The sequence below is a fragment of the Dryobates pubescens genome, chromosome 33 (genome assembly GCF_014839835.1).
Source record: "Dryobates pubescens isolate bDryPub1 chromosome 33, bDryPub1.pri, whole genome shotgun sequence".
NCBI lineage: Eukaryota > Metazoa > Chordata > Aves > Piciformes > Picidae > Dryobates > Dryobates pubescens.
Genome location: NC_071644.1, coordinates 9,411,909 through 9,437,446, shown reverse-complemented (window position 1 = coordinate 9,437,446; position 25,538 = coordinate 9,411,909). Strand labels below are relative to the sequence as shown.

The 25,538-nt window shown below is 62.9% G+C and overlaps 1 protein-coding gene across 1 annotated transcript; it reads left to right on the top strand.

The window, feature by feature from the left end:
* Positions 1-22: 22 nt before the first annotated feature.
* On the top strand, positions 23-25,538 carry CHD5 (chromodomain helicase DNA binding protein 5). The gene is made up of 42 exons (XM_054175865.1): positions 23-157; positions 1,202-1,332; positions 3,840-4,010; positions 4,748-4,866; positions 5,413-5,651; positions 6,450-6,574; positions 7,245-7,368; positions 9,330-9,496; positions 9,572-9,793; positions 10,048-10,263; positions 10,350-10,561; positions 11,819-11,950; positions 12,211-12,319; positions 12,569-12,760; positions 12,845-13,045; positions 13,369-13,506; positions 14,060-14,181; positions 14,659-14,832; positions 15,289-15,430; positions 15,614-15,745; positions 16,167-16,284; positions 16,928-17,052; positions 17,390-17,621; positions 17,699-17,821; positions 17,940-18,112; positions 18,781-18,955; positions 19,410-19,502; positions 19,957-20,045; positions 20,200-20,333; positions 20,649-20,793; positions 21,212-21,371; positions 21,535-21,614; positions 21,715-21,844; positions 22,038-22,127; positions 22,475-22,612; positions 23,406-23,514; positions 23,670-23,802; positions 24,193-24,388; positions 24,648-24,811; positions 24,916-25,030; positions 25,147-25,195; positions 25,425-25,538. The coding sequence occupies exons 1-41, from the start codon at positions 94-96 to the stop codon at positions 25,152-25,154; spliced, it is 5,862 nt and encodes a 1,953-aa protein (XP_054031840.1). The 5' UTR covers positions 23-93; the 3' UTR covers positions 25,155-25,195; positions 25,425-25,538.

Genomic DNA, 25,538 nt, shown 5'->3' with positions numbered 1-25,538 from the left:
CGGGGGGCGGGGCCGGCGCCGCCATCTTGGCGCGGAGGGGCCGCGCCCGCCGCTCGCCCCGGGGGGGGGCCGACAGCGCTGCTGCCGCCCGGTATGCGGGGTGCGGCGGCTGGCCGGGAGCTGCCGGACGACGCGGAGAACGAGGAGGACGTCTCGGGTAGGCGGCGGGCGCGGTGGTCGGGGCCTGCCCGGAGGCACGGCCGGCGCCTGCTGTCTCGCCGGCATCCCTGCGAACCGGCGGCGGTGCCTTTGCGGGGTCCCGGCCGGGGGTGTGCCGGAGCGGGCAGCTCCCCGGGGCTGGTGCCCGGGCCGCGCCGGGCTCCCGGCTGTGGCAGCTGCGGGCTGCGCTCCCGGCGCGGCCATCTCTGGGCTTCCGCGGGGTCCTCCCGGGTGCGCGGCCCGCGGGACCGGCTCCGCACCGGGCTCCGGGTGGAGGACCCAGCCCCAGAGCGGGGGCTCGGTGCGCTGGTCCCCCGGAGTGCGCTGGTCCCCCGGAGCGCGCTGGTCCTGCGAGGGGAGCTCCTGGGCTGCTTGGCCCCCGCCCATGCCGGTGGGCGCGGTGAGCTCGGGCTCGGCAGTGGAATAAACACTGTGGAGGGCACGGAAGAAATGCCGGGGGCTGGGCAGGCACCAGAGCCAGCTGGCGAGTGCCGGGTTGGGAGGGGTAGCGATGAGGGGAGGGGGAGCGGGTGGGGTGGGATTGGTGTCTGTGCCAGGGGCCCTGAGCTGGCGTATGCAGCCTGACGGGGGGCCCATGGCACTGCCCGAGCATGGGGCTGGGGCAGAGCCACCTCCCGTGAGCCCCGTGTGCCACACGAGGCCTTCCTCCTCCTGCTTCCCTTCCCCTGGGTTCATTTCCATGGCATCTGCTGGAAGCTCCAAGTGGTGAAGCCCTAAATGCCTCTGTACCTGTGTGCCCAGGGCAGCAGGGCTGTCCTTGTGCCCCTGCCTCCTTAGGAATGCAGGTGCCAACCCCCTTGGTGTTCATGGGCCAGTGACAGCGAGGAGCTGGGCATGGGCAGTGCTGCCAGGGCTCCCTTGAGGGGTGACAGTGGATCTGCTGAGGGTGCCAGGGTCTCCTTGAGGCCACAGAGACCTGCACCTTGCTGCTGCTCAGGTGTGCTCTGCCAGGGTGAATGTGGGCATGGCGCCCAGTGTCCCTGTGCCCTCCCTCTGTGTGAGCTGTCCCTTTTGTCCCCAGAAGAAGAGGATGGGGTGCTGGAAGGACTTGAGGAGTTTTTTGCAGAAGAGCAAGTGGCTGTGCAGAAAAAAAAGAAACCCAAGAAGCTGAAAGATGGCAAAGCTGCCAAAAGCAAGAGGAGGAAGAAGGAGGTAACGCTGGGTGCTCTCATGCCAGGCTGGGGGCTCCAGGTGGCAAGGGTGTGTGAGGTTAGGCTGTCCCTCACTGAGCTGCCACCTCCTGGCCCTGGGAGGTGATCCAGAGCAGGGTGAGAGTGGTTCTTGTCCAGCTTGGAGGCTCTGGGATGTAATTCTGCCCTGTGTGTAAGGTGGTGGGTGCCATCTCTCCCCCTTGGCTGGAGCCCACCCACACTACAGTGCAGCAGGGACTCTCTGGCATGTCCTGTGCCAGCCTGGTGTCTGGGTCTTGTGTTGCTGGGGAGGGAGGTGCAATCACCATGCTGGGGGTGTGACCAGGCCAGGCTTGGGGGTTTCTGCAGACACTGGTGTTGGCCATGCTCATCCAGGGCATTTGGCAGGCTGGGCAGCATTGGGGCTGGCAGGATCTGGCACCTGGAAGGGCTCTTGGGCCCTCAGTAGGGCACTGCAGCCTTGGTGCTGTGTCCCTGAGGACCAGGCCCTCCTGAGGCCACGCTGGGCTCTGCTGTCTGGCTGGGACATGGTGTGGCAGGAGCTCTGCTGGGGGAGCTGCCTCTGGCACAGTGTGGTCCCTGCCTCTTGCCCTGGGCACTGCTGAGCTCCAGGACAGGAGCAGACATCTTCTTGTTGGCCCTTTCCCAGAGCAGCTGCTGGGAGGAAAGATGAACAGCTGGGGGTTCCTCACCCCCCTTCCTTCCCCAGTGACCCTGGTGAGGGAGACCCCACCCAGACATGTCCCTGGCCCTTCCTTGCCAAACCGGGGCTGAGCAGTGCTGCTCCTGGGGGCCAGCTGCTGCTGCTGTCCCCACAGGGGCTGGACAGACAGACAGACAGACAGGCTGGCTGGGGTGGTGCAGGAAAGGGCTTTTGCTGCTGGTGGGGGCTGATCCTGCCCTGCCTGCCAGCCTTTTGCAGAAGCTGTGGCCCAGAGGATGCTGTTGTCCTGTCACTCCTGGCCATGCTGGTGGCCTTCCCTCCCTGCAGACACCACATAAAGCTGGCTCAGGTCCCTTTGCCTCCCTCTCTCTTCTCCATTTTTCCTGTGCTGCTTTTCTGGGGATAGGGGAGAATAAAATAAAGCTCTCTGGTATGTTGCTTGGGCCCAGCAGAAAACAGGCTGAGCATGACGTGTGCTTGGCTTTGGTTAATGCCTTGGGTGGGCATTGACCAACCTCAGCTCTGCCTGAGGAGGCTCTGCCTGTGTCCCTCAGAGCCAGCGAGGAGCCAGTGTGGCTCTTGGCAGGCACCAGGCAGAGGTGAAAGAGGAGCCTTGGGCAGGGCTTATTTTGCCTAAAGTCCTCCCAGAGAGGTTTTTTTTGGGGGGGAAATGGCTTTTCCCCACCAAGGGGGAAAAGGGCTGCAGACCTGTGCCATGGGGCCAGAGCCTGTGCCACGACTAACTGGTGCCCAGTCTGGGGCAAGGGCGCTGCCATGCTGTGCTTGTGCGGGAATTCACCTGCTCCAGCTGCAGCGGGACTCCTTTGGTCTGGGCGAGGCCGGGAAGCCCCAGTGCGGGAGCTGGAGCTGCGGACCCCTGGGACATCTGCATCGGCTCCCCTCGGCGTGCGGAGCCGAAGGGCCTCGGAGCGAGGGGAGCGGGAGGAGGCTGTCGGCGGCACTGCAGCAGTTCCCATGGCAACCAATTACTCCCTGCCAAATTACGGCTCTTGGAGCTCGGTTCGCTCGGAGCCGGCCAGGGACAGGCTCCGCAGTGCCCACCGAACGAGGGGCAGCCGGGGCTCCCGCCCGGCGCTGGCTCGGGGCGCTGCCAGCGGCCGCTGCCGGGGCGGCGGCGCCGGGCTGGGCGCTGTCCGCGGTGCTGAGCGCGGTGCCGGATCCTCCCCGCGGTGCCGAGCCCGGGGCTAGACCCCCTCCGCAGGACCGAGCCCCGTCGAGGTCTGAGGCCGGTGCCGAGTGTCTCCCACGGCGCCGAACCCGGTGCCGAGCTGCTGTGCCCGCTCCGTGCCGGTGCCAGGGCTGTGCCCGCTCGGTGCCGAGCTGCTGTGCCCGCTCCGTGCCGGTGCCAGGGCTGTGCCCGCTCGGTGCCGAGCTGCTGTGCCAGCTCCGTGCCGGTGCAAGGGCTGTGCCGTCCTGGTGCGGAGGGCTCCGGTGCGACAGGAGCTGCCCCAGCACACACAGCCTGTCGCGGGGGCTCTTGGAGATGTGATGCTGAGTGCCGTGGTTTGGTGCTGAGTTCATAGTTGGATTCCACGGTCTGAAAAGGCTTTTCCAACATAAATGATTCTGTGGTTCCCCTCCCTCGGAAGCCTGCCCTGCAGTGGCTCTGCCAGATAAACCCAGGGCCTCTTTCTGTTTGTGTGCCCTGTGCTCAGGTGCCTCTGGCCCTTCCCAGTCTGCTCCTCATGGGGCTTTCCCCAGCCCCACAGTGGTTGTCTGAATCAGGGTTGGCTTTGGCTGGTGGCAGCAGTTTGTTGGTGCTGGCTGGAGGGGAGCAGAGGGGACAGGCCCTGCTCTGTCTCCACTGATGCTTTCTGTTTTAGGGGAGCAATGATGAAGTGTCAGAAAATGAAGAGGAGATGGAGGAGAAATCTGAGAGTGAGGGGAGTGACTACTCCCCCAACAAAAAGAAGAAGAAAAAGCTGAAGGAGAAGAAGCCAAAACGGAAGAAGAAAGATGAGGAAGAGGATGACAATGAGGATGGAGCTCTAAAGGTAGCAAAGGTCCTTTAACCCCAGCTGATGCTGCAAGTGAGGCCTCAGGGTGTGGCCAGCTCGCCGAGGTACCTGGTGCAGAGCTGAGCCATGTGGCCTGGCCCCTCCCCTGGTGCTGAGGGAGGGCAGTGAGAGCCCAGTGCTCCCTGGCACGGTGTGGCGTGGCCATGGGTGCTCACAAGTCCTTGTGGTGCCTTTGGTGGCGGTGAAGCCAGAGCCTTGTACTCTGTGCTTGGAGCACCAGTTGGGTGCCTTGGGTCTTCTGACAGCTTCCCAGGCTGAGGCAGCTTTGCAGCCTTCTTGGGTTGCCTGTCCACATCCCAGCAGCACCCAATCCATGGTGTCTGTCCTCCCAGCTGGGGCACAGAGGGTGGCAGAGCTGCTTGTGGTTAGAGAAGGTGGCCTGGGGAGTTCATGAGTAGCTTGCCCTGGCTTTGGTGAGGAAGAGATTGTAGGTAAAGGGCTGGGAGAGGAAGGCTTCTGTTTCTCTGCTGTTTCTCTTGTGTGCAGAGGGAAACTGAATTTCCTGGGGCTGTGAAACCCACCAGGGCTTTGTGTGGTGGAACCTGGCACAGGGAGTGTTTGGCTGGGGCCACACTTCTTGCCTTGCTTTGTGAAGCCTCTGTGTGTGCTCTCACAGAGACAAGCCCTGGGTGCTGCTGCCTGGGGACAGCACATGGCAGACCCAGCCTTGAGCTGCTCCTCTGCCCCACGTTAACCCTGTCTGTAACTTGCAGGAGCCCAAGAGCTCAGCCCAGCTGATGGAGGAGTGGGGGCTTGATGATGTGGATTATATCTTCTCTGAGGAGGATTATCACACCCTGACTAACTACAAGGCCTTCAGCCAGTTCCTCAGGTGGGAAGCTGTGGGTCTGGACAGGACTTTGTGTGGTGGTTGAGGCTTGGGCATCGCTCAATCGAGCAGCTGGAGCTGTGAAGTAGATTCTGCATTGTGAGCTCCTTGTGGCTTCTCTCCACCTGGCTTGGTCCCTAGAACTCCATTTTAATTGCAGGATTGACTGAAGTCTTGGTCTCTGCCTCTCTCCAACCCCCATTTTTGCTGTGTGCTGATCTGAACAGTTCTGTGAGAAGAGTTGAGCAGCACCAATGAATTTCTGCTTCTGCTGCGAGCCCCTCGGGGCACGATGGGTGTCAGGGAGAGGCCATCTCTGGGGGGATTCAGCTGTGCCCCCTCTTGCCTGTGTTTTGTTTAAGGGGACTCTGGTTTCTGCTGCCTCTCCAGGGCACTGCTACCAGTGGCCTACAGCTACCAGTGGCCTACAGCTACCAGCTCCTGAGACATGCACCCAGCACTGGTGCATTCTGGATACCAGCACAGGAGGGGCAGCAGCAGACACGCAGCGAGGTGCTGCTCTTACCCTGTGGCTCTCTCTCTCCCCAGGCCTCTGATTGCCAAGAAGAACCCCAAGATCCCCATGTCCAAGATGATGACTGTGCTTGGTGCCAAGTGGCGAGAGTTCAGTGCCAACAACCCCTTCAAGGGCAGCTCTGCGGCCGCTGCGGCCGCGGCCATCGCGGCAGCGGTGGAGACGGTGACCGTGGCCCCGCCGCTTGCCCCCAGCCCCCAGCCCCCTGCCCTGCCCCCTGTCATCAGGAAGGCCAAGACCAAGGAGGGCAAGGGTAGGTACCACTGTGGTGGGCTGAGCAGAGGGGCTGCTCTCCCAGCCATGCCTGCTGGCTGGAGAAGGTGGGAAGGCATCTTCAGGCAGGAGACTCTGCAGCAAAGCAGGGAGGTGGAGGCAGAGCTGGAGGTGGGGCTGCAGCTCCTGTCCCTCTTGTGAAGTCCTGGAGGGAGCTGTGACCCCTGGCAGGTCACCCTGGCAGAGCCTGCACCTTCTGGACTTTTGGCAGTTTGTGGCAGTTAATGCTTCGCCCTTAGGTCGATTTGGGCCCTTCTGTGCCTTCCTCTCTCCTGGGAGCTGTGCAGGGCAAAGCCCTCCAGGAGGCAGTGGTGTCCTCAGGCTGCAGGGCCTGAGCTGATGGTTTGCAGTTAGCAAGGCAGGGACAGCATCCTCCTGGCAGAGCAGGGGTGGTCTGGGCAGATGAACAAGTGCTGCATGGCAGCTGAGCCAGGGGCTTTGCCTTCAGGGTGGCAGGAGTGAGGGGTGGGAAGCAGTGAGGGGTGGCAAGGCCTTGGCAGCAAGGCTGCAGCTCTTTTGCAGAACAAAGGATTCACCCAGCAGGGTCTCCTGTGGCCACTTCTCATCTCGCAGACCCCTCCCAGGGCAGAGGCTTTGCTCCCCCTGTTCTTTGCACATTCTGGCCCTGGGCTTGCCCCAAGGGATGTGCTCTGTGGATGGGTCTAGCTGCTGGGCTCCCCAGTGCTCTCTTGTCTCCCCCATAGATCCTGGCTTTGGGGTAGGAGGTGATCTGGGGACAGCTGTTGGTAGAGCACCAAAGGACTCTTCTGCTTCTCAGGTCCAGGCGTGCGGAAGAAAGTGAAAGGCTCCAAAGATGGAAAGAAGAAGGGGAAGGGGAAGAAGGTGGCAGGGTTGAAATTCCGGTTTGGAGGAATGCCCAGCAAGAGGAAAAAAGGCTCCTCTGTAAGTGCTGGGGATTGGGTGTGGGGGAGGCAGGGAAATGCTGGGGTGAGCCCTGCCCTGGAAGCCTCCCTCGTGCAGGGGTGTCCCAGCCCCGTGCCAGTCCCTGGGCAGGGCGCCCTGACTGCACAGGAGTGGAAGCAGAGAGCTGTCCTGTCCTGGGGTCTGCACCCAGGGTGATGTGGTCACACCAGTGGCTCTGGCAGCCTGGGCACACTGAGCCTCCCTGGAGGCGCCTGGGCAGCTGCTCGGTGCTGGCAATCCCGGCAGGGGAGCAGAGCCCCTTGTGCCAGGCAGGCTGATGTGTAACACTGGGGGGTGTGCAGTGAGCTGGGCAAGCTGTCCCTGTGCTGAGCAGTGCCAGGGGATGGCCTCCAGGCCCTGTTGATGCCCAGATCTACACTTGTTCACTGCCTGTGGGGACTGGATCTGATGGAGGAGATCTCCCTCCTCCTTCACACCAAACCCCATCTGTGGGTGCCAGGAGCCCTCTCACCCTGCCATGGCTCCTGCAGCTCTGGCTGGCCTCTTCCTGGGGCAAGGAGGGTGCCCAGGACTTCAGCTGCTGGCCAGTGGTCCCACAAAGGTCTCTGGAGGTTTGCTCTGCTGCAGAGCAGCATTCCCTGGGGTGGCAGAACTTGGGCAGCCAGTGCTTTGCTCTTCCCCTGCACAGAGTGAAGAGGAGGAACGAGAGGAGTCTGACCTGGACAGTGCCAGCATCAACAGCTCCTCCGTGCGCTCCGAGTGCTCTGCTGGCCTGGGGAAGAAAGGGAAGAGGAGGAGAAAGAAAAAGAGGAGTAGGCCATCCTTTGTACTCTGCTGCTCTGGGCACTGCCCCTGGGCATCCTTTGTACTCTGCTGCTCTGGGCACTGCCCCTGGGCATCCTTTGTACTCTGCTGCTCTGGGCACTGCCCCTGGGCATCCTTTGTACTCTGCTGCTCTGGGCACTGCCCCTGGGCATCCTTTGTACTCTGCTGCTCTGGGCACTGCCCCTGGGCATCCTTTGTACTCTGCTGCTCTTCTCTGGGCACTGCCTCCTCCAGCCACTGCTGCCCTGGCTCTGGCAGCTCCAGGCTGGGCCTGCTGCTGGCCCGATGGGAGCAGATGTGCTTGTGCCTGGCTCCATGTGTGGACAGTGAGGTCCTTCCTTGGTGCCCAGGCTCTGCTGTGGGCGGGCAGTGAGTGGATCCTGCCATGGGACACTGGCTCACCCCCACCATGCCGGTGCCAATCCTGGCAGCGCAGCCCTGTGCCAGGGCTCTTCCACTGATCTGCAGCCAGGATTCCCTCCTCTTCAGCCACTGCCTGGGGCTCATCTGTTCCCAGCTCAGCTCTGTGTCACCACTCAGAGCTGCTGTGGGAGAGCTGTGGCTGTGGTGCTGTGCCATGGCTCACCAAGCCCTACCTGCCCCATCTCAACCCAGCACCTCGCCTGTGCTCTGGGCACTGGGGTGTGCCACGGGCAGTGTGAGCAGCTGGCACCATGCCTCCACTTGTGATCCTGACAGGATTTGTCCTCTGGCAGCAAAGTTCCAGAATGTGTGGTGCTTCCAGGGAAGGGATTTCTGAGGAGTAGCCCTTGGGGGGATGTGGCTTGTGGCAGGCTCCCAGTGGGTGAGGAGGTGTGAAGAGAAGGGAGGTCTTGTCTGTGCAGCCAGGCAGTGGGCAGGGGTAGGTGTGAGGCAGTGATGTAGGAAGAGGGAGGCAGGAGAGCAGTGATGGAAAGCAGCTGTCAGGGTCTCTCAGCAGCTGCATGGCCATGTTTGTGTTCCTGCATCTCTTCCCTTGCTGTGGGTGCAGCTGGGTTCCACGTGGGGGCACCTCCACCCCTGTCCTGCTGTTGAGAGCACCTCCAAGCCCTGCTCAGGCTCTTAGTGCTTGTGGGGGACTGCTGGAGGCTTGTGCCACCCTGCCTAGCTTCCCTGGGCTGCCCTGCCTGGCTTCCCATGCCAGATCTGCCCCCTGTGCTGCAGTAGGATGCACACTGCCTTTCTGCCCTGCATTTGGGAAGAGATGCTTGGATCCAGGAACATCCTTTGGCTTAGTGTTGCTGTTGGGCTTTTGCTTGCAAGGAGTGGAAGGACTGGGGCACAATTAGGGCTTGATGCTGGGCAGCCTCTCTGCTGGACTGGCTGGCTGGGTCCACATCTCCTTTGTGAGGAGCATTGCTTCTTGCAGCTCATTGCTGATCAGGTCCTTGGTGCCAGGTGAGGCAGCTCCTGCCATGAGCTGGAGGAGCAGGAGGTTGCAGGTCTGCACCATGAGTTTGTGGCAGGGCTGGGAATGTGGCTGAGCTGCTCTGGTGCTTGCAAGGCCTGGTCCCTTCTTCCCTCCCTCTTCCCATCCATGCCTAGTTGAGAGAGCTCCTGCCTCTGTGCCAGTGAGTGCCCAGGGAGAGCAGAGTAGTGCCAGGAGAGTCCTCCTCCTGCTCGGCCGTGTCACCCTTGCATGGTGTGTTTGCCGGGGGCGCCGCTGCCTGGGGAGTTCTCTGACCGGCTCCCTTGCAACCTCTCCAGGTTCTGGCATTCTCCATTGAGAGCCTGCAGGAACCAAAGGATGATACAGTGTGGAGAGAGAGACAGAGGTGAGAGGATGCTGTGTGCAAAGGTGAGGGACAGAGAGGTAGGGGGATGTGCCAGGAGGGGTCCGAGGCCAAACTCTTTCCTTCTTTCCCTGACGGTTGGCAGAGGAGCAGGCGTCCGGTTCCCGCGGCACGGCCGCAGCGCTGCCGCCCTGACCCTTGTCCCTTGCTTGCAGTCGAGGAGGGGGACGGCTACGAGACAGACCACCAGGACTACTGCGAGGTGTGCCAGCAGGGCGGGGAGATCATCCTCTGCGACACCTGCCCCCGAGCCTACCACCTCGTCTGCCTCGACCCGGAGCTGGAGAAGGCCCCCGAGGGCAAGTGGAGCTGCCCGCACTGCGTGAGTGAGGCCGGGGCCCCGGGGCGCGGGCGGGCGGCGGCGAGCACCGGCGGTAGCCTGGCTGTGCTCCTCCAGGAGAAGGAGGGCATCCAGTGGGAGCCAAAGGAAGAGGAGGAGGAGGAGGAAGAGGAGGGTGGTGAGGAGGAGGAGGACGACCACATGGAGTTCTGCCGGGTGTGTAAGGACGGAGGGGAGCTGCTGTGCTGCGACACCTGCCCCTCCTCCTACCACCTGCACTGCCTCAACCCTCCGCTGCCCGACATCCCCAACGGGGAATGGCTCTGCCCTCGCTGCACTGTGAGTCTGACCAGTGCCCCTCACCCTGCCCCTGCCCTGCCCGGCCTGGCAGCCATGCTCCTGGCCACCTCTGCCCCTCACGCCCTCTGCCATGAGCCCCCTGCCTGGCACAGCATCACTGCCAGTTGTGCCTGGGAGTCCTGCATGGCTCAGGTCTGCCCACGGGGACTGCCAGCTGGTGGCTCCCTGCTGGCTGTCAGGTGGCATGTGAGGCTCCAGTTCATGCTCCTGCCCATTTGCTTCTTTCTCCCCAGTGTCCTCCCTTGAAGGGCAAAGTGCAGCGCATCCTGCACTGGGCCTGGAAGGAGCCCCCAGCCCCCCTGCTGCCAGCCTTGCCCGTGCTGCCCGCCCCGGGCACGGAGCTGGCACTGCCCACGCCCAAGGTGCTGGAGGGGATCCCGGAGCGCGAGTTCTTCGTGAAGTGGGCAGGCCTCTCCTACTGGCACTGCTCCTGGGTCAAAGAGCTGCAGGTGAGCCGGCGTGGCACTGCCAGCCCCCTCAGCGCGGTGCCCACGTGCCGGCGCCCGCGGGCTGAGCCTGGCTCCCTGCCGCGCAGCTGGAGCTCTACCACACCGTCATGTACCGCAACTACCAACGCAAGAACGACATGGAGGAGCCCCCCGCCTTCGACTACGGCTCGGGGGACGAGGAGAGCCAGAGGGAGAAGCGGAAGAGCAAGGACCCGCAGTACGCCCAGATGGAGGAACGCTTCTACCGCTACGGCATCAAGCCCGAGTGGATGATGATCCACCGCATCCTCAACCACAGGTGAGCCATGGGAGAGCAGGCTCTGTGCCAGGGTGCCACACCAGCAGGCTGAGGAGGGAAATGCCCAAGGGTGAGCCCCTCCCTGGCACCCTCGGCGTTCACAGTTGGGGCTTGGAGCTGCAGCTCTCTGCTGGGTGTCCCTTCACAGGCAGCTCACCCGGGGATGCTTCGTGCCCTTAGCTGAGCCTCTGGCACTGCCTGCTGCAGGCTTTCTGTGCTCAGCTGAGCTCTGCCCGTGGGGCTGGGATGTTCTTGCTGTCCTGCTGCACAGCCACACCTCAGGCTGGTGGAATTTCAGCTGCTGGCTTGCTTCGAGGTCTCTGTGGCCTTGGAGGTTTAGTCCTGAGGTGAAGCCAAGGCCAAAGGGAATCAATGCTTCCTTACTTTAGTTTCTGCTATGCTGCATGTTTGAGATGCAGTGAATTGTCCCAGAGGTTGGTGCACAGAGCCCTTCCCCTCTGCCCAGAGATGTTGTTTGGGTCCTTGTTACAGCCCAATGGTTCCCTGGTTCTGCTGTGGCCTGGGGCTGGGTCTTGCTGCCACTGACTGTGCCCTGCGGCTGCTGCCTCTCACCTAAGCTGTGCCGGGTCAGCAGCAGTCCCTGTGGGTCATGGTCCTACCAGGACACAGCCCCTCTGAGCTCCTGGCAGAGGTGAGGCACCAGCAGGGGTCTGACTTCCACGTGTGCCCCAGGGCTGTGTTGTTGCCATCTGTTTCCCCCAGTAGTGAGAGGGAGAGGACCTCAGGAGAGGAGCTGGAGCCGGTGCCCAGCTCCCGGCCAGTCACACTCCCTGCAGGTGGCTGTCACACTGAGAGGCTGCAGAGGCCTTGTACAGCTTCTACATTTCAAGTGGCAGCTGGGGATGCCACACAGCAGCTGTGCCTGAATGCTGCTGGGCACAAAGGAAATCAGCTGCTGGGCTGTGCTGCGCTGAGGCTTCTCCCCGGGCACAGGCAGTGGGACCCGGTGATGTTTATTCCTTTTCCGGTGTAAGCACAACTTCAGGGAGTGCTGAGTGCCACAGGGGGAGGGGGAGAGGGAAGGGAGGTGGTTGGGTGCTGTGGCAGAGCAGCCTCCAAAGCTCCCAGCTGCAGCACCCCCAGTAGCCTCTGATTCTTCTGCCCCTGCCTGGAGGCTGTGGTCTGTAGGTGCCAGCAGAGGGTGAGGCACCCGGGCTGGTGGAACAGGGCATGGCTGGCTGCTGCCTGGGGCTGAGTCTTGTCTCACTGCTGGGCCTCTGGTGCCCTGCATTGCAGCTTTGATAAAAAGGGAGACATCCATTACCTGATCAAGTGGAAGGACCTGCCCTACGACCAGTGCACCTGGGAGATGGACGAGATCGACATCCCCTACTACGAGAACCTCAAACTCCTCTACTGGAACCACAGGTGGGAGCTGGGTGCTGGCACCACAGCTGCCCTGGCACGGCCTGGGAGTGCTGGTGTGGACTGGGCCAGGGCAGCTCCTATGGGGAGCCAGGCTGTGGACTGAGAGGTGTCTTCATCTCTTGGCTTGGGGCCTGTGAGAGGAAAGGGCCAGAAAAGCTCTCATGGGGGTGAAGTGGTGGAGTTTGGGAGGTGCTTCTGACCCTCCTGGGGGCTGGCTGAGGATCTCCTGCCTGCCTTCTCCTGAGCCCTGGCTGTTGCAGGGAGCTGATGCTGGGGGAGGACACCTGCCCTCTGAAGAAGCTGAACAAGAAAGGGAAAAAGCTGAAAGAGGAGAAGCTGGAAAAGCCTCCAGAGACACCACTTGTGGACGTGAGTAAGATGGGGCAGGAGCAGAGCAGTGGTGTGAGCCCACAGAGACAGAGGTCTGGCTGCTCCCCACCTTCTGGTGTCTCTTTTGGGAGCCTTGGCTTTTCAAACTGGAAGCTCCAGGGTGGCTTTGCTGTGAGGAGCCCGAGAGCTGTGCTGTGCTGGGTGCTGCAGGGCTGAAGGGGGATGTGCCTGGCTGCAGCGAGAGGAGCAGGAGCTGCTTCTCACTGCCTGGTGCCATCTCTCCCTCAGCCTACGGTGAAGTTTGACAAGCAGCCCTGGTACATTGATGCCACGGGTGGCACGCTGCACCCCTACCAGCTGGAGGGACTGAACTGGCTGAGGTTCTCCTGGGCACAGGGCACAGACACAATCCTGGCTGACGAGATGGGGCTGGGCAAGACCGTGCAGACCATCGTCTTCCTCTACTCCCTGTACAAGGAGGTGAGTGGCGCCCCCGGCGGCCCCGGGGCGGCCGAGAGCTGCCGAGCGCAGGGCGAGCAGCCAGCACTCTGTCTGCCCGAGCAGGGCCACTCGAAAGGGCCGTACCTGGTCAGTGCCCCTCTCTCCACCATCATCAACTGGGAGCGAGAGTTCGAGCTGTGGGCCCCTGACTTCTACGTGGTGACCTACACGGGGGACAAGGAGAGCCGCGCCGTCATCCGCGAGAACGAGTTCTCCTTCGAGGACAACGCCGTCCGCGGCGGCAAGAAGGTCTTCAGGATGAAGGTGAGAGCCCGGCCCGTGCGCGGCGCCCTGCCCCCGGTGGGGAGGGGAGAGGACAGAGCCCGGCCCCGAGGGAGGGTGGTTAGGTGGTTTGCAGAGGGAGAAGCTGTCGCTGTCTGCGCGCAGGAGGGCTGTGAAGGGTCAGCTCTGCAGGTCTCTGCCAGCCCCTGCTCTGTGCCTCTCCCCTGCTCAGTTCTGAGGCTCGGCTGGGTGCAGATTGCCTGCTGGCACAGCCCGTGCCCTGCCCCTGCTGCTGTGGCTCACAGCAGCAGCAAAGGTGGAGGCTGCTCCATCACCGAGGCTCTTCTCTGCCTCTGCTCCTCCAGAAGGAAGCTCAGATCAAGTTCCATGTCCTGCTCACCTCCTATGAGCTGATCACCATCGACCAGGCGGTGCTGGGCTCCATCGAGTGGGCCTGCTTGGTGGTGGATGAAGCACACAGGCTGAAGAACAACCAGTCCAAAGTAGGTAGCAGACTCGTGAGCGAGGTTTTGCTGGCGCCACAGAGGCAGGACACCGTGGCTCTGGGTCTGCTGCTCCGTGCTTTCCTCCCTGGTGGAAAGAGTTGTCCTGACCTCAGACAGCTCTGCCTGGGGCTCATATTGCAGTGGATTTGCTCTCTTTAACCTCCTCTGGCATGAAAAGTCCTTCATCAGGGGAAGAGGTGGCAGCCTGGCTGCCTGGGTGCCAGCTTGGCACTCCTTGGATGGGCTGTTGTGGGAGGGAATCAATCCCTCTCCTTCCTCTCCTCTTACCTGGGACAAAGTGCAGCCTCTGGCCCCTGGGACCTTCACCCAAGCCCCAGCACAGGGGCAGGTGTGACCATGGACATCCAGGACTGCTGCCTGTGCTCCACAGGGATGGCTTGGAGCAGGACATGCAAGCTGGCAGTCTGCCCAGCACACCTGGCCTGGGGAGAGGTCACTGCTGAGTGTCCCTGAGTGCAGTCTGCAGAGTCCCCAGGAGACTAAGTGGCTCCTGGGAGCAGTTCTCACTCCCCTTCATTTCTTTTCCCAGTTCTTTAGGGTATTAAACAGCTACAAGATCGACTACAAGCTGCTGCTCACTGGCACCCCACTCCAGAACAACCTGGAAGAGCTTTTCCACCTGCTCAACTTCCTGACTCCTGAGAGGTTTAAGTAAGTTGCTCTGGTTCCCTGCTCAGGGTGGCTCTTCAGAGGCTTTCCAGCATGTACCTGGATCCAGGTCCTACTGTCCCAGTGTCACTGAGCTGGCAGGCAGCTGGCAAAGCACATCGTCCCCATGGCATCTCACAGCAGCCCCACACATGTCTGGTGTGACTCCAGACCTATTCCTGTGGGCTGCCAGGGCTTGGGTCCTGTGGGGAGCTGTGGTCCTGCTGTGGGTCAGGAAGTTTGAGTGAGGGGCTGAAACCTGCCCTCTCTGAGGAGACAGAGGTGCTGAGGGGGCTCCTTCAGAGCCTGTGTCAGTGCTCTTGGTGTGACTTTCCCCCCAGCATGGCTCCCTGCTCTGGCTTTGCTCTGCTCAGATACAGGCATGGGAGTGCTGCTGCCTCCTGCACCAGGAGAGCTCTGCTGGGACCCAGAGGAGCAGATGCTTTGCTCTCACCTGTGCCTCTGTGGCTGCTTTCACAGTAACCTGGAGGGCTTCCTGGAGGAGTTTGCAGACATCTCCAAGGAGGACCAGATCAAGAAGCTCCACGACCTGCTGGGGCCCCACATGCTGCGGCGGCTCAAGGCCGACGTGTTCAAGAACATGCCGGCCAAGACCGAGCTGATCGTCAGGGTGGAGCTGAGCCAGATGCAGAAGTGAGTGACTCTGGCTCGGGGGGCACAGAGGAGGCACTGAGGCTGGACCCCCTTCCCCTGGTCTTGGCACTGCTGCACCAGCCCTGCTGGCAGCTTGCCAGGCGTCAGAGCACTGCATCCTGCTGCCCGGGGGGCTGCTGCTCAGCTGCCTCTGCTCAGAGTCTCCTGCAGAGCTTGCAGGGGAGGCCTCCCCTGTGCTTCTTCCTGGCACAGGGGGCAAAGCAGTGGGGAGCATTCCTGGGCAGTGTCCCCAGGTCCCACCTAACAGTGACTGTGGTGTCCACAGAGCAGCTGAACAAACCCAGTCATGGGCTCAGGGCACAGAACCATCGCTTCAGAAGCTGTCCAGAAGTCCTCTTTGCAGTGACACCGGGGGGGGTTCATTGGGTGCCCTCCTGCTTGTGCCAGTCCCACACCTAGGCAGGTTAACAAGAGTGTCCCCCTGCCCTCCCCCAGGAAGTACTACAAGTTCATCCTGACACGCAACTTTGAAGCCCTGAACTCCAAAGGTGGAGGGAACCAGGTGTCCCTGCTCAACATCATGATGGACCTGAAGAAGTGCTGCAACCACCCCTACCTCTTCCCGGTGGCAGCTGTGGTAGGTTGGCCTCTGTGCTGTGGGCACAGGGCCCGGGGCATCCACGGTGGGGGCTGCTTCCATGACCTTGCTGTGGTTACTGCTGTGGCATTTCCTGAGGATTTGGTCTCTGGAATGCATGTGAGGGTCAGGAGTGGGGTCCCTGGGTGCTGTCTGGAGGAGCTAAGCAAGGTGCCTTGGCAGGAGGCCCCGGTTCTCCCCAACGGATCCTACGATGGCAATTCTCTGGTCAAGTCTTCTGGGAAGCTGATGCTGCTCCAAAAGATGCTGAAGAAGCTACGGGATGGGGGCCACAGAGTTCTGATCTTCTCCCAGGTGAGTGCAGTGTTCCTTTGTAGGGCTTCTGCTGTTCTGCACCAGAACTTTGTGCTAGCAGCAGACAGAGGTTGGGGGTGGGGAGCTGGTGGCAGCTCGGCCCCCAGACATCATGGCAGCTGTGGCAGTCAGGGTGGATAGGCTGGACCATGGCCCAGCTCTCTGCTGAGGGCCTCCCTGTGCTGTTTAAAGCCTCTGTTCTCTGTGGACAAGGAGGAGATGAGAGGAGCAGTGCTCCCTGATCAGGTTCAAGTGCCCTGTGCTGGCAGAGCTGCCTGTAGAGGACGAGGTGCCAGCATCACTCCTCTGGCACTGCCCACTGGCTGTGCTCTGTCCTTGGTGGTGCCACCAGCACCACTGTGGCTCTTGGGGAAGCCAGGGGAGGCAGAGCTGCTTGTGCCAGTGCCACCTTGCCCTGCAGATGACGAAGATGCTGGACCTGCTGGAGGACTTCCTGGAGTACGAAGGCTACAAGTACGAGCGGATCGACGGCGGCATCACGGGCGGCCTGCGCCAGGAGGCCATAGACAGGTTTAATGGTACTTGTGTTGCCACCTTGTGAGGAGAGGGCAGGGGGTGGGTGGGCAGCTGGCAGTGGGGCTGGTTGTGCCTGCAGGACAGGTGTCAGGGGGTCACTTGTGCCGTGCCGGCAGCTGCAGCTTCCTGAGGTATGCTGTGGACTGCGCTTACCTCATCGTCCAGCCCTGGAGCTGTGTCCCACAGCGAATCCTGAGCTTAGCCTGAGGCACTCTGAGGCACTTTGGAGTTTCTCTCCATGGCCTTGGTCAGCAGGACAGCTTTGCCTTTGGCTCTGGAGCTGCCTTCTCTCCAGTAGCTGTTTACCATGGAATGCTTTGCTCTTTAAAGCTGGAAGTTAGATTTCCTGGCCTAGAATGCTCCCCAGGGAGGTGGTTGAAGCCCCAGCCTTGGAGGTGTTTAAAAGATGCAGAGATGTGGTGCTGAGGGCCAAGGTTTAGCCCCAGACTTGCTAGAGAATGGTTTGACTCCCAAAGAGCTTTTCCAACCCAAACCTTTCCATGGTTCTGTCCTTTCAGTCCTTGCTTGTTGGCTTGGGCCACTGGTTGCTGTTATTTCATCCCTCAGGTGCCATCCTGCACCTTCCTGTGTGAGCTCCACTCCCTTCTGCCTCACCTTTCCCCCCTGTGGGTTTGTCTTTCTCAGCTCCTGGTGCTCAGCAGTTCTGCTTCCTCCTCTCCACCCGTGCTGGGGGCCTGGGCATCAACCTTGCTACGGCCGACACGGTCATCATCTACGACTCTGACTGGAACCCCCACAATGACATCCAGGTCTCTGCCCTCTCCTCTCCTTTCTTGCCTGGCAGACTCCTCTCTGGCCCTGCCCTCTGCTCGCACTCCCTGCACAGGGAAGTTGGTCTCTTCCCTCCGGAGCTGTTTGCCCTCTCTGCCCTGCCTGTGTGGTGCTCTGCTCAGCAGCTCCTTTCCCGCACCCAGCAGCCTTGCCCTGGCCTGCCTGTGGCACAGGAGGGACCTGGCACCTCAGTCTGCCTCTCTCCCGGGGGCTTCTCGCTGCTTCTGCTGCCTGCCCGCAGCTGGGTGCCCTCTCCTGTGCCGGGGAGCTGGCGGGGCGCGGCGGCTCAGGGCCCTGTCGGGTGGTGTGCCGCAGGCGTTCAGCAGAGCTCACCGCATCGGGCAGAACAAGAAGGTGATGATCTACCGCTTCGTGACCAGAGCCTCGGTGGAGGAGAGGATCACGCAGGTGGCCAAGAGGAAGATGATGCTCACACACCTGGTGGTGCGCCCGGGGCTGGGCTCCAAGTCAGGCTCCATGACCAAGCAGGAGCTTGATGACATCCTCAAGTTTGGGACGGAAGAGCTCTTCAAGGATGATGTGGAGGGTGAGGCCGGGGGGGCGCTGGGGAGGTGCCGGGGGGCTGCCAAGCTGTGGGGCTCACTCTGCTCCTCGTTCCCCCAGGCATGGTGCAGGGGCAGAGGCTCGGTGTGCCAGATGCTGTCACCCCTTTCCCCGACCCTCTGTCGGCCAAAGGGGGAGCAGTGACCCCTGGCATGAAGAAGAAGCACGGCGGCACCCCGCCAGGTGTGTAGCCGCCCTAGCTGGGGTGCCCTGTCCTGCTCCCTGCTCCTGCACCGCCTGCTGGTGCCTGGCCCTGCAGCTGGCTGCTCTGTGCTCCTGCTGCCCTCGCCCTGCCCTCCAGGGGACAACAAGGAGGTGGAGGACAGCAGCGTGATCCACTACGACGACGCTGCCATCTCCAAGCTGCTGGACCGCAACCAGGACGCGACGGATGACTCGGAGCTGCAGAACATGAACGAGTATCTCAGCTCCTTTAAAGTGGCTCAGTATGTTGTGAGAGAAGAGGACGGTGTGGTAATGTCATCCTGTCTTACAGTCGCACCTCCCTCTGCGTCTCTCGGTGCCTCTTCCACTCTCCCCTCTTGCAGTCTCCTGGCGTGGGGCAGGACTCCCAGCTCGTCCCAGGCCCACCCCAGGGGGTCCTGGGGCTGGTGGGCTGCCCCCAGGCAGGGGAAGCAGAGCTGTGCTTGTCCTGTGCAGGCCGTGGTGCAAGCCAGGCCCTGTCCCTCATTGCCCTCACAACATCCAGGGGCACTGCCTGTCCTTCTGAAGGCCCTTCCCAGCAGACTGGCACCAGGCATGGTGCTGCTTGGGTACCGTGCTGCTGCCACCTGTTTTCCCAGTAGCTGACTCCTGTCCTTCATCTGTGGATGAAGCTGATGGCAAATGGCCGTTCTGGGGCATCTCTGTGGAGCTGTAGCTTTCCCCTCAGTGTGAGCGTGGGCACTGCAGGGCAGGATGGGCAGCAGGGTGTGGAGGTGCTCTCGCTGGGTGGGAGCTTGGCTCAGCCCTTTGGCAGCCTGGCACCGGGGTCAGTAGGCTTGGGCAGAGACCCAGGAGCCAAATGCCAGGTGGCAGCTCTGTGCCCTCTGCCCCGGGAGTGCTGCTGGAGGGTGGGCAGCACGGTGATGTGGGCACACCTGGGGCTGCCCGGTCTCGAGCCTCTTTTCCCCTGCTCTTAGGAGGAAGTGGAGCGTGAGATCATCAAGCAAGAGGAGAATGTGGACCCTGACTACTGGGAGAAGCTGCTGCGGCACCACTACGAGCAGCAGCAGGAGGACCTGGCCAGGAACCTGGGGAAGGGGAAGAGAATCCGCAAGCAGGTGAACTACAACGACACCTCCCAGGAGGACCAAGGTACAGCCCCCTGCCAGCTCCAGCTGGGCCTGGGGCGGGCAGGGCGTCCTGAGGGCTGCCTCTGAGGGGCTGCACAAACAGCTTCCCGAGGTTCCTGCTGGCTCAGTTGTCGCTTGGTGCTTCCCTGCACCATGGCTCTGTGCTTCCCAGCTCCCTCAGCTTTCCAGAGCAGAAACTCTTCAAGGGCTTTTCCTTGTTTCTTTTGCCTGTGAGCTCCTGGGTCTGCTGGGAGCACTGAGGGAAAAACAAGTCCAGGGGCAAAAGATTTCCAAATGTTTTCTGTCTGTAAAGGTTTTAGACAACTGGTTTTAGACAACCTGGGAATGGGATTTCCTGCTTGCTGTGTCCTCCTTTCCCCTTGCCCAGGGGGGCTCTGCCTGTCCTCTGTGTCCCTCCTGGGCAGAGTTCTGCTGCTCAGGCACTCTCCTGACCCAGCCTCCCTTGTGGTCTGCAGAGTGGCAGGATGAGCTCTCTGACAACCAGTCAGAGTACTCCATTGGCTCTGAGGATGAGGATGAAGACTTTGAGGAGAGGCCAGAAGGTCAGAGTGAGTTAATGTGTTTGATACTTCGTGGACTTTGTGGGAAGCCCCTGGCCCTGGGGTGCAGCAGGAAGCTCTGAGCTGGAGGGGCTGGCATGCTCCTGGGTACACTGCTCAGGGGGATGTGCCCTGCTGGCCTGGCAGGTGAGGAGATTCCCAGGGCTGGGAAGGCAGCTAGGTGGTTCCATCACTGGCTGCTGCAGGACCCTGGTCTGGTCCTCGTGGTGGAGGGTTGGGGCCTGCAGGAGGAATGGGCACTGGACCCCTGTGCCAGGTATGGCAGAGGAGTGCCCTGGCTCAGGGAGGCAGGGGCATGGGTGGAAGGGTCTCTGCAGCCTGGGCTGCTGCTCGACCAGGTTCTGGTCTGTTGAGAGGGAGCCAAGGGAGCTTGGGGTGGGTGAGCCCTTCTCAGTCCTTCCTCCTGCCTGGGCCCCTCCATCACTGAGCTGCTTGACCCTAGGTGGCAGGAGGCAGTCCCGGCGGCAGCTGAAGAGTGACAGGGACAAGCCTCTGCCTCCTCTGCTGGCCAGAGTTGGGGGCAACATCGAGGTGAGGCCGCAGCCAGAGCAGCCAGCACCGCTGTGCCAGGGCTGGGCTCGGGGGCTGCTGCCCTGTGCCAGTCACCAGCATGTCAGCCCTGGCCCAGCGAGCCTGTAGCAGCCATGAGGCTGCCAGAGGCCACCTTGTGCCACCCTGCCCCCAGGTGCTGGGCTTCAACGCGCGGCAGCGCAAGGCCTTCCTGAACGCCATCATGCGCTGGGGAATGCCTCCCCAGGACGCCTTCAACTCCCACTGGCTGGTGCGGGACCTGCGGGGCAAGAGCGAGAAGGAGTTCAGGTGCGGGGTCCTGGGCTCTGCCTCTTGGTGCTGAGCCCTCAGCTGCTGCATTTGGGGTGGCTCTGGCCAAGCCCGTGTCCTGCCGTGCCACCACCCCTCTGTGCTCCCCAGGGCAAGCAGAAGCTGTGCAGGAGCCCAGGGAGGTTTGGTTTTGGGGGGGGGCCCCTGGGAGGTGCTGTCCTTCTCCCCGGGACAGGCTCAGCATCAGCCTGGGGCTTGGCTCTGCCTTCGGCCGTGGGTGCTGGGGGGCTGGGTGCTCAGCAAGGGGCCTGGGGGCTGGTCTGGGCTGAGGCCTGGCTGTGCTGGCTCCTGCAGGGCCTATGTCTCGCTCTTCATGAGGCATCTGTGTGAGCCGGGGGCGGACGGCGCCGAGACCTTCGCGGACGGCGTCCCCCGCGAGGGGCTGTCGCGCCAGCACGTCCTGACCCGCATCGGGGTCATGTCGCTCGTCAGGAAGAAGGTGGGTGAGGAGAGTGCCAGGAGTGCCCTTCCAGGGGTGGCATGGGCACCTGCGGGCTTCCTTGGGTGCTGGGTGCCTTTCACCAGGGAGCCCCCATGGAATCTCCCAGGCTCGGCACACAGCGCTGTTGGTGATGGCAGTGCTGAGCTTCCAGCCCTGCTGAGCGCTTCCAGCCCTGCCCTGCCTCCTTCCCCTGGGAGGGAGGAGCAGGTCTCTGCTAGTCTGGATGGCAAAACAGAGGAACCACACTGGAGACCTGCTGGATCTCAGCTGCAGTGTCAGATGTCCCTGGCAGGGCAGGTGCAGCTGTACTGCCACTGTGGGAGGCTGGGTGAAGCAGCCTCAGCACGACAGCTCTGCCATGCCAGGCTGGAAGCATCTCTGCTGTGTCTGACTTGGTGATGTCCACCTGCCCCAGGTGCAGGAGTTTGAGCACGTCAACGGCAAGTACAGCACCCCAGATGTGATCCTCGAGGGCCCAGAGAGCAGGAAGGGCAGCGAGGTGGTGTCTTCAGACCCCAACACCCCTGTCCCGGCCAGCCCAGCACACCTGCACGTGGGACCTGCAGCCCTGGCAGGTAGCTGTGCCTGCAGGCTTCTCCGGGCTGTGACTTAGCTCTGGCATGGGGAGAGGGGAGGGCCAGGACAGCAGAAGGGCTGGCAGGTGTTTGCCTGCCCTGGCAGTGTGCCTGGCCCTCTGAGGTTCCACTCAGCAGCTTCCACACTTTGCTCTTGTTACAGACAAAGCAGAAACACAAGTGGGGCTCCAGGAGGAGAAGGACCAAGTGGAGCAGAAGCCCAGGAAGGCATCTGACAGCCAGGTAGGGAGAGGCTTCTTTCAGCATCTCCTCCAGGAGGCCTTCTTGTGGGCACTTGCCAAGGAAGGGGCGAGGCTGGGCTGATCTGGTGCTTGCCATTAAGGTGCCTGCAAGTGCTGAGAAGGTGGAGAGTGCAGAGTACCCAGAAGGCTGTGACAGCAAGGAGAAGCCGAGGGAAGAGAGGCAAGAGGAGAGTGAAAAGGCTGAGCCCTCTCCTGAGCCCCTGGGCAAAGGTGGGTCTGTGGCTTGGGTGGGTTGCAATGCCCACACATGGGCTCCCTGCTCAGCCAGGGCTGGCACATCTCAGGGCACCCAGCAGCACCGTGGATTTGCACTGGAGCAATCCTGCAGCTGAAGTTGTGTGGCCCTGGGCAGCCCTGGCTGTGCTGGTGCTGCAGCTTGGTTCCCTCTTCCCCTTCTCCACAGATGAAGGTATTCCAGAGAAAGAGAAGCCTTTGGAGAAGCTGGAGTTGAGCAGCAGCCCAGGCAAAGGGGAGGACAGGGAAGCCAAACCAGGTGAGGCAGGAGGGGGCTCTAGGGTGAGAAGCGGTGAGAAGAGTCTCCAAAGTAAGGCAGGTTCCTGGTGCAGAGGGGAAGGATGGTGTCCATGGGGTGATGTAAGGACAGCCAGCACCCAGTGCTTGCCTCCTGGAGATGCTTGGGAGCCATAAGCAGGAACAAGATCCCTTTCTGATGGGCCCTGCTTGCTCTTGCTGTGCACAGTGGGACCTGTGGTCAGCTGCTGTGGTGGCTTCTGCAGCAGTGGGGAGTTCCCCTGGCAGCTGATGGGACAGGAGAGGCACCAGTCAGTGTTTTGGTGGGGTACAGTTGGACAGGTGCCATTTCCTGTGTTTGCCAAGCAGAGGAGGCCAAGGCAGAGGAGAAGGAACAGAGTGAGGCTCAGCAAAATGGTGACAAAGAGGAAGAGGAGGATGGAAAGAAGGATGAGAGGAACATCAACTTCCGCTTCATGTTCAACATTGCTGACGGTGGCTTCACAGGTGAGGGGCAGAGAGCAGGCACTGCTGCCCCCCCCCGAGCTGCTGCTGCCCCCCCCCCCGAGCTGCTGCTGCCCCCCCCGAGCTGCTGCTGCCCCCCCTGAGCTGCTGCTGCCCCCCCCCCGAGCTGCTGCTGCCCCCCCCCAGCTGCTGCTGCCCCCCCCCGAGCTGCTGCTGCCCCCCCTGAGCTGCTGCTGCCCCCCCCCGAGCTGCTGCTGCCCCCCCGCTGCCCCCCCCCCGAGCTGCTGCTGCCCCCCCCCCGAGCTGCTGCTGCCCCCCCGCTGCCCCCCCCCCCGAGCTGCTGCTGCCCCCCCCCCGAGCTGCTGCTGCCCCCCCCCCGAGCTGCTGCTGCCCCCCCTGAGCTGCTGCTGCCCCCCCCCGAGCTGCTGCTGCCCCCCCGCTGCCCCCCCCCCGAGCTGCTGCTGCCCCCCCCCCGAGCTGCTGCTGCCCCCCCCCCGAGCTGCTGCTGCCCCCCCTGAGCTGCTGCTGCCCCCCCCCGCGCTGCTGCTGCTGCCCCCCCCCAGCTGCTGCCCCCCCCCCCAGCTGCTGCTGCCCCCCCCCCCCAGCTGCTGCTGCCCCCCCCCCGAGCTGCTGCTGCCCCCCCCCCGAGCTGCTGCTGCCCCCCCCCCGAGCTGCTGCTGCCCCCCCCCCGAGCTGCTGCTGCCCTGTGTGGGGCCTGCAGGAACCGTGGCAGGAGGCCGTGGGGGCATGGTGCTGCCCATGGCCTCCTGGGAGACGCCAGCAGTGGCCCTGTGTGGTGACCCTGGCACCTTCCTGGGCCCTCTGGCTTCTGCAGAGCTGCACACGCTGTGGCAGAACGAGGAGCGGGCAGCCACCTCCTCGGGCAAGATCTACGACATCTGGCACCGCCGGCACGACTACTGGCTCCTGGCAGGGATCGTCACGTACCCTTTGGCACGCCGGCTGCCCGCGGCGGGCTGGGAAGCGAGGGCAGCCTCGGAGGGGCGGGGGGCTGGGGTGTCGGAGCAGGGAGGGGGTTGGCGCTGCGGGGGGCACCCATCAGCCGGGCAGCTCTTCCCTTGACGCTCCCCCGTGCCAGCCACGGCTATGCCCGCTGGCAGGACATCCAGAACGACCCTCGCTACGGCATCCTGAACGAGCCCTTCAAGTCCGAGGTCCACAAGGGCAACTACCTGGAGATGAAGAACAAGTTCCTCGCCCGGCGCTTCAAGGCGAGTTGCAGGTCCAGGGCTGGTGAGTTCCTACCGGTGGGGGGCTCTGGAGTGGCACCCCAGAGCCGGGGGGAGCTCACCAGCACCTTCTGGCTTGGAGGGGCTCGTGGGCACTTGGGACCTCGCAGGCTCTGCAGCATGGTGAATGGGGCAGAGCTGGCTCCGCATGGGCATGGGCTGGGCTGGGTGCTCTGCTCTGGAAATGCTGCCCAGGACCCTTTCTCGGTGTCTGAGCAGCAGGAGAAATCCTGAGGGCTCAGCCTGTGCCACCAGGAGCTTTTGGGTGTGAAGCCAGGGGGGAGCGTGGCAGGGCAGGGGCTCAGCTGGAACAGTGCTGATTTACCCTGGGAGAAGCCTGGTCCTGAACCCTTCCCCTCCTGCACCTCCCAGTTGCTGGAGCAGGCCCTGGTGATCGAGGAGCAGCTGCGGAGGGCTGCGTACCTCAACATGACCCAAGACCCCAACCACCCGGCCATGGCCCTGAACGCGCGGCTGGCGGAGGTGGAGTGCCTGGCAGAGAGCCACCAGCACCTCTCCAAAGAGTCCCTGGCTGGCAACAAGCCTGCCAACGCCGTCCTGCACAAGGGTGCGTGAGCGCCCCGGCCGGGAGGCTGTCCCTGGCTCACATCCCTCGGCCAGGAGCTCCTTGCTCCTCCCCAGCCCTCTGGGAGGGTGCTGGGAAGTGGCTGTGGGGGGCAGTGGGGCAGTGTCACGCTGCTGGGGGTGGGCATGGTGGTGATCCCCACTGCTCTTAGCCGCTGGCTCCCGGCTGGGGCTGGGGTCTTGGGGCGTTCCCAGCTCTGTGGGGACCTGGCAAGTGTGCCGAGTGCCACCTTTGCCGGCAGTGCTGAACCAGCTGGAGGAGCTGCTGAGCGACATGAAGGCCGACGTGACCCGGCTGCCCTCCATGCTCTCTCGCATCCCGCCCGTGGCCGCCCGCCTACAGATGTCCGAGCGGAGCATCCTCAGCCGCCTGGCCACGCGTGGCGGGGACCCCACCGGCCCCCAGGTCAGCGAGGCGGGGAAAAGGGATGGGGATAAAGCCCTTTGGCAGGGCTGCTGCCGGGGCTGCGGCTGCAGGTCAGCGGCTTCTCTCCCTTCTTCACTCCCCAGGGCTCCTTCGGCTCCTCCCAGATCTACAACAGCAGCTTCGGGGCGAGTTTCCGCGGCCCCGGGCCGGGCGGGATCGTCAACTACAGCCAGATGCCTCTGGGACCATACGTGACCGGTGGGTCAGGGTCTCGAGGGGACAGTCCTGAGGGGAGGACTGCAGGGGTGGATTTGAGTGGGCCAGGAGCTCTCGGGGTCAGCAGGTGAGCCAGGGCCTCTCCTCTCCCCTCGCAGATATTTAGCTGTTCCACCACTGTCCTCTGCAGCTCCATCTCCAGCTGAGGTAAGGCTGTGCCAGCTGCTGCGCGGGGCTGCCGGGGACACCGGGGGCTGCGGGGGCCCCGGTCTTGGCTGTTGCCCAAGCGCTTGTGTCCGTGTGTGGGTCTGGTTCAAGCGACCGCAACGGGCAGCAGCAGGGACGGAGCCCTTGGGCTTGCTGCCCGTGCCTGGGGGGTCCGTGTGCTCCCCCAGCCCGGAGCCTGGCTGATGGCAGCTGTCCCCTCTCCTTGAAGCAGTCCCCGGAGCCGTTCCCTGGCCGAAAGCTGCCCTGTCGCTGGAGGAAGGGTTGGGGACGTGCAGCTTTGCCTGGGTGGGTGCCGAGCCGCCCCCGGCGCCGCCGGCTTCCC

Coding starts and splice junctions, on each gene's coding strand:
- CHD5 (XM_054175865.1), top strand. CDS start 94: ATGCGGGGTGCGGCGGCTGGCCGGGAGCTGCCGGACGACGCGGAGAAC. Junction 5,652..6,449: donor CAAGACCAAGGAGGGCAAGG/GTAGGTACCACT, acceptor TCTGCTTCTCAG/GTCCAGGCGTGCGGAAGAAA. Junction 20,794..21,211: donor TGTCGCTCGTCAGGAAGAAG/GTGGGTGAGGAG, acceptor CACCTGCCCCAG/GTGCAGGAGTTTGAGCACGT.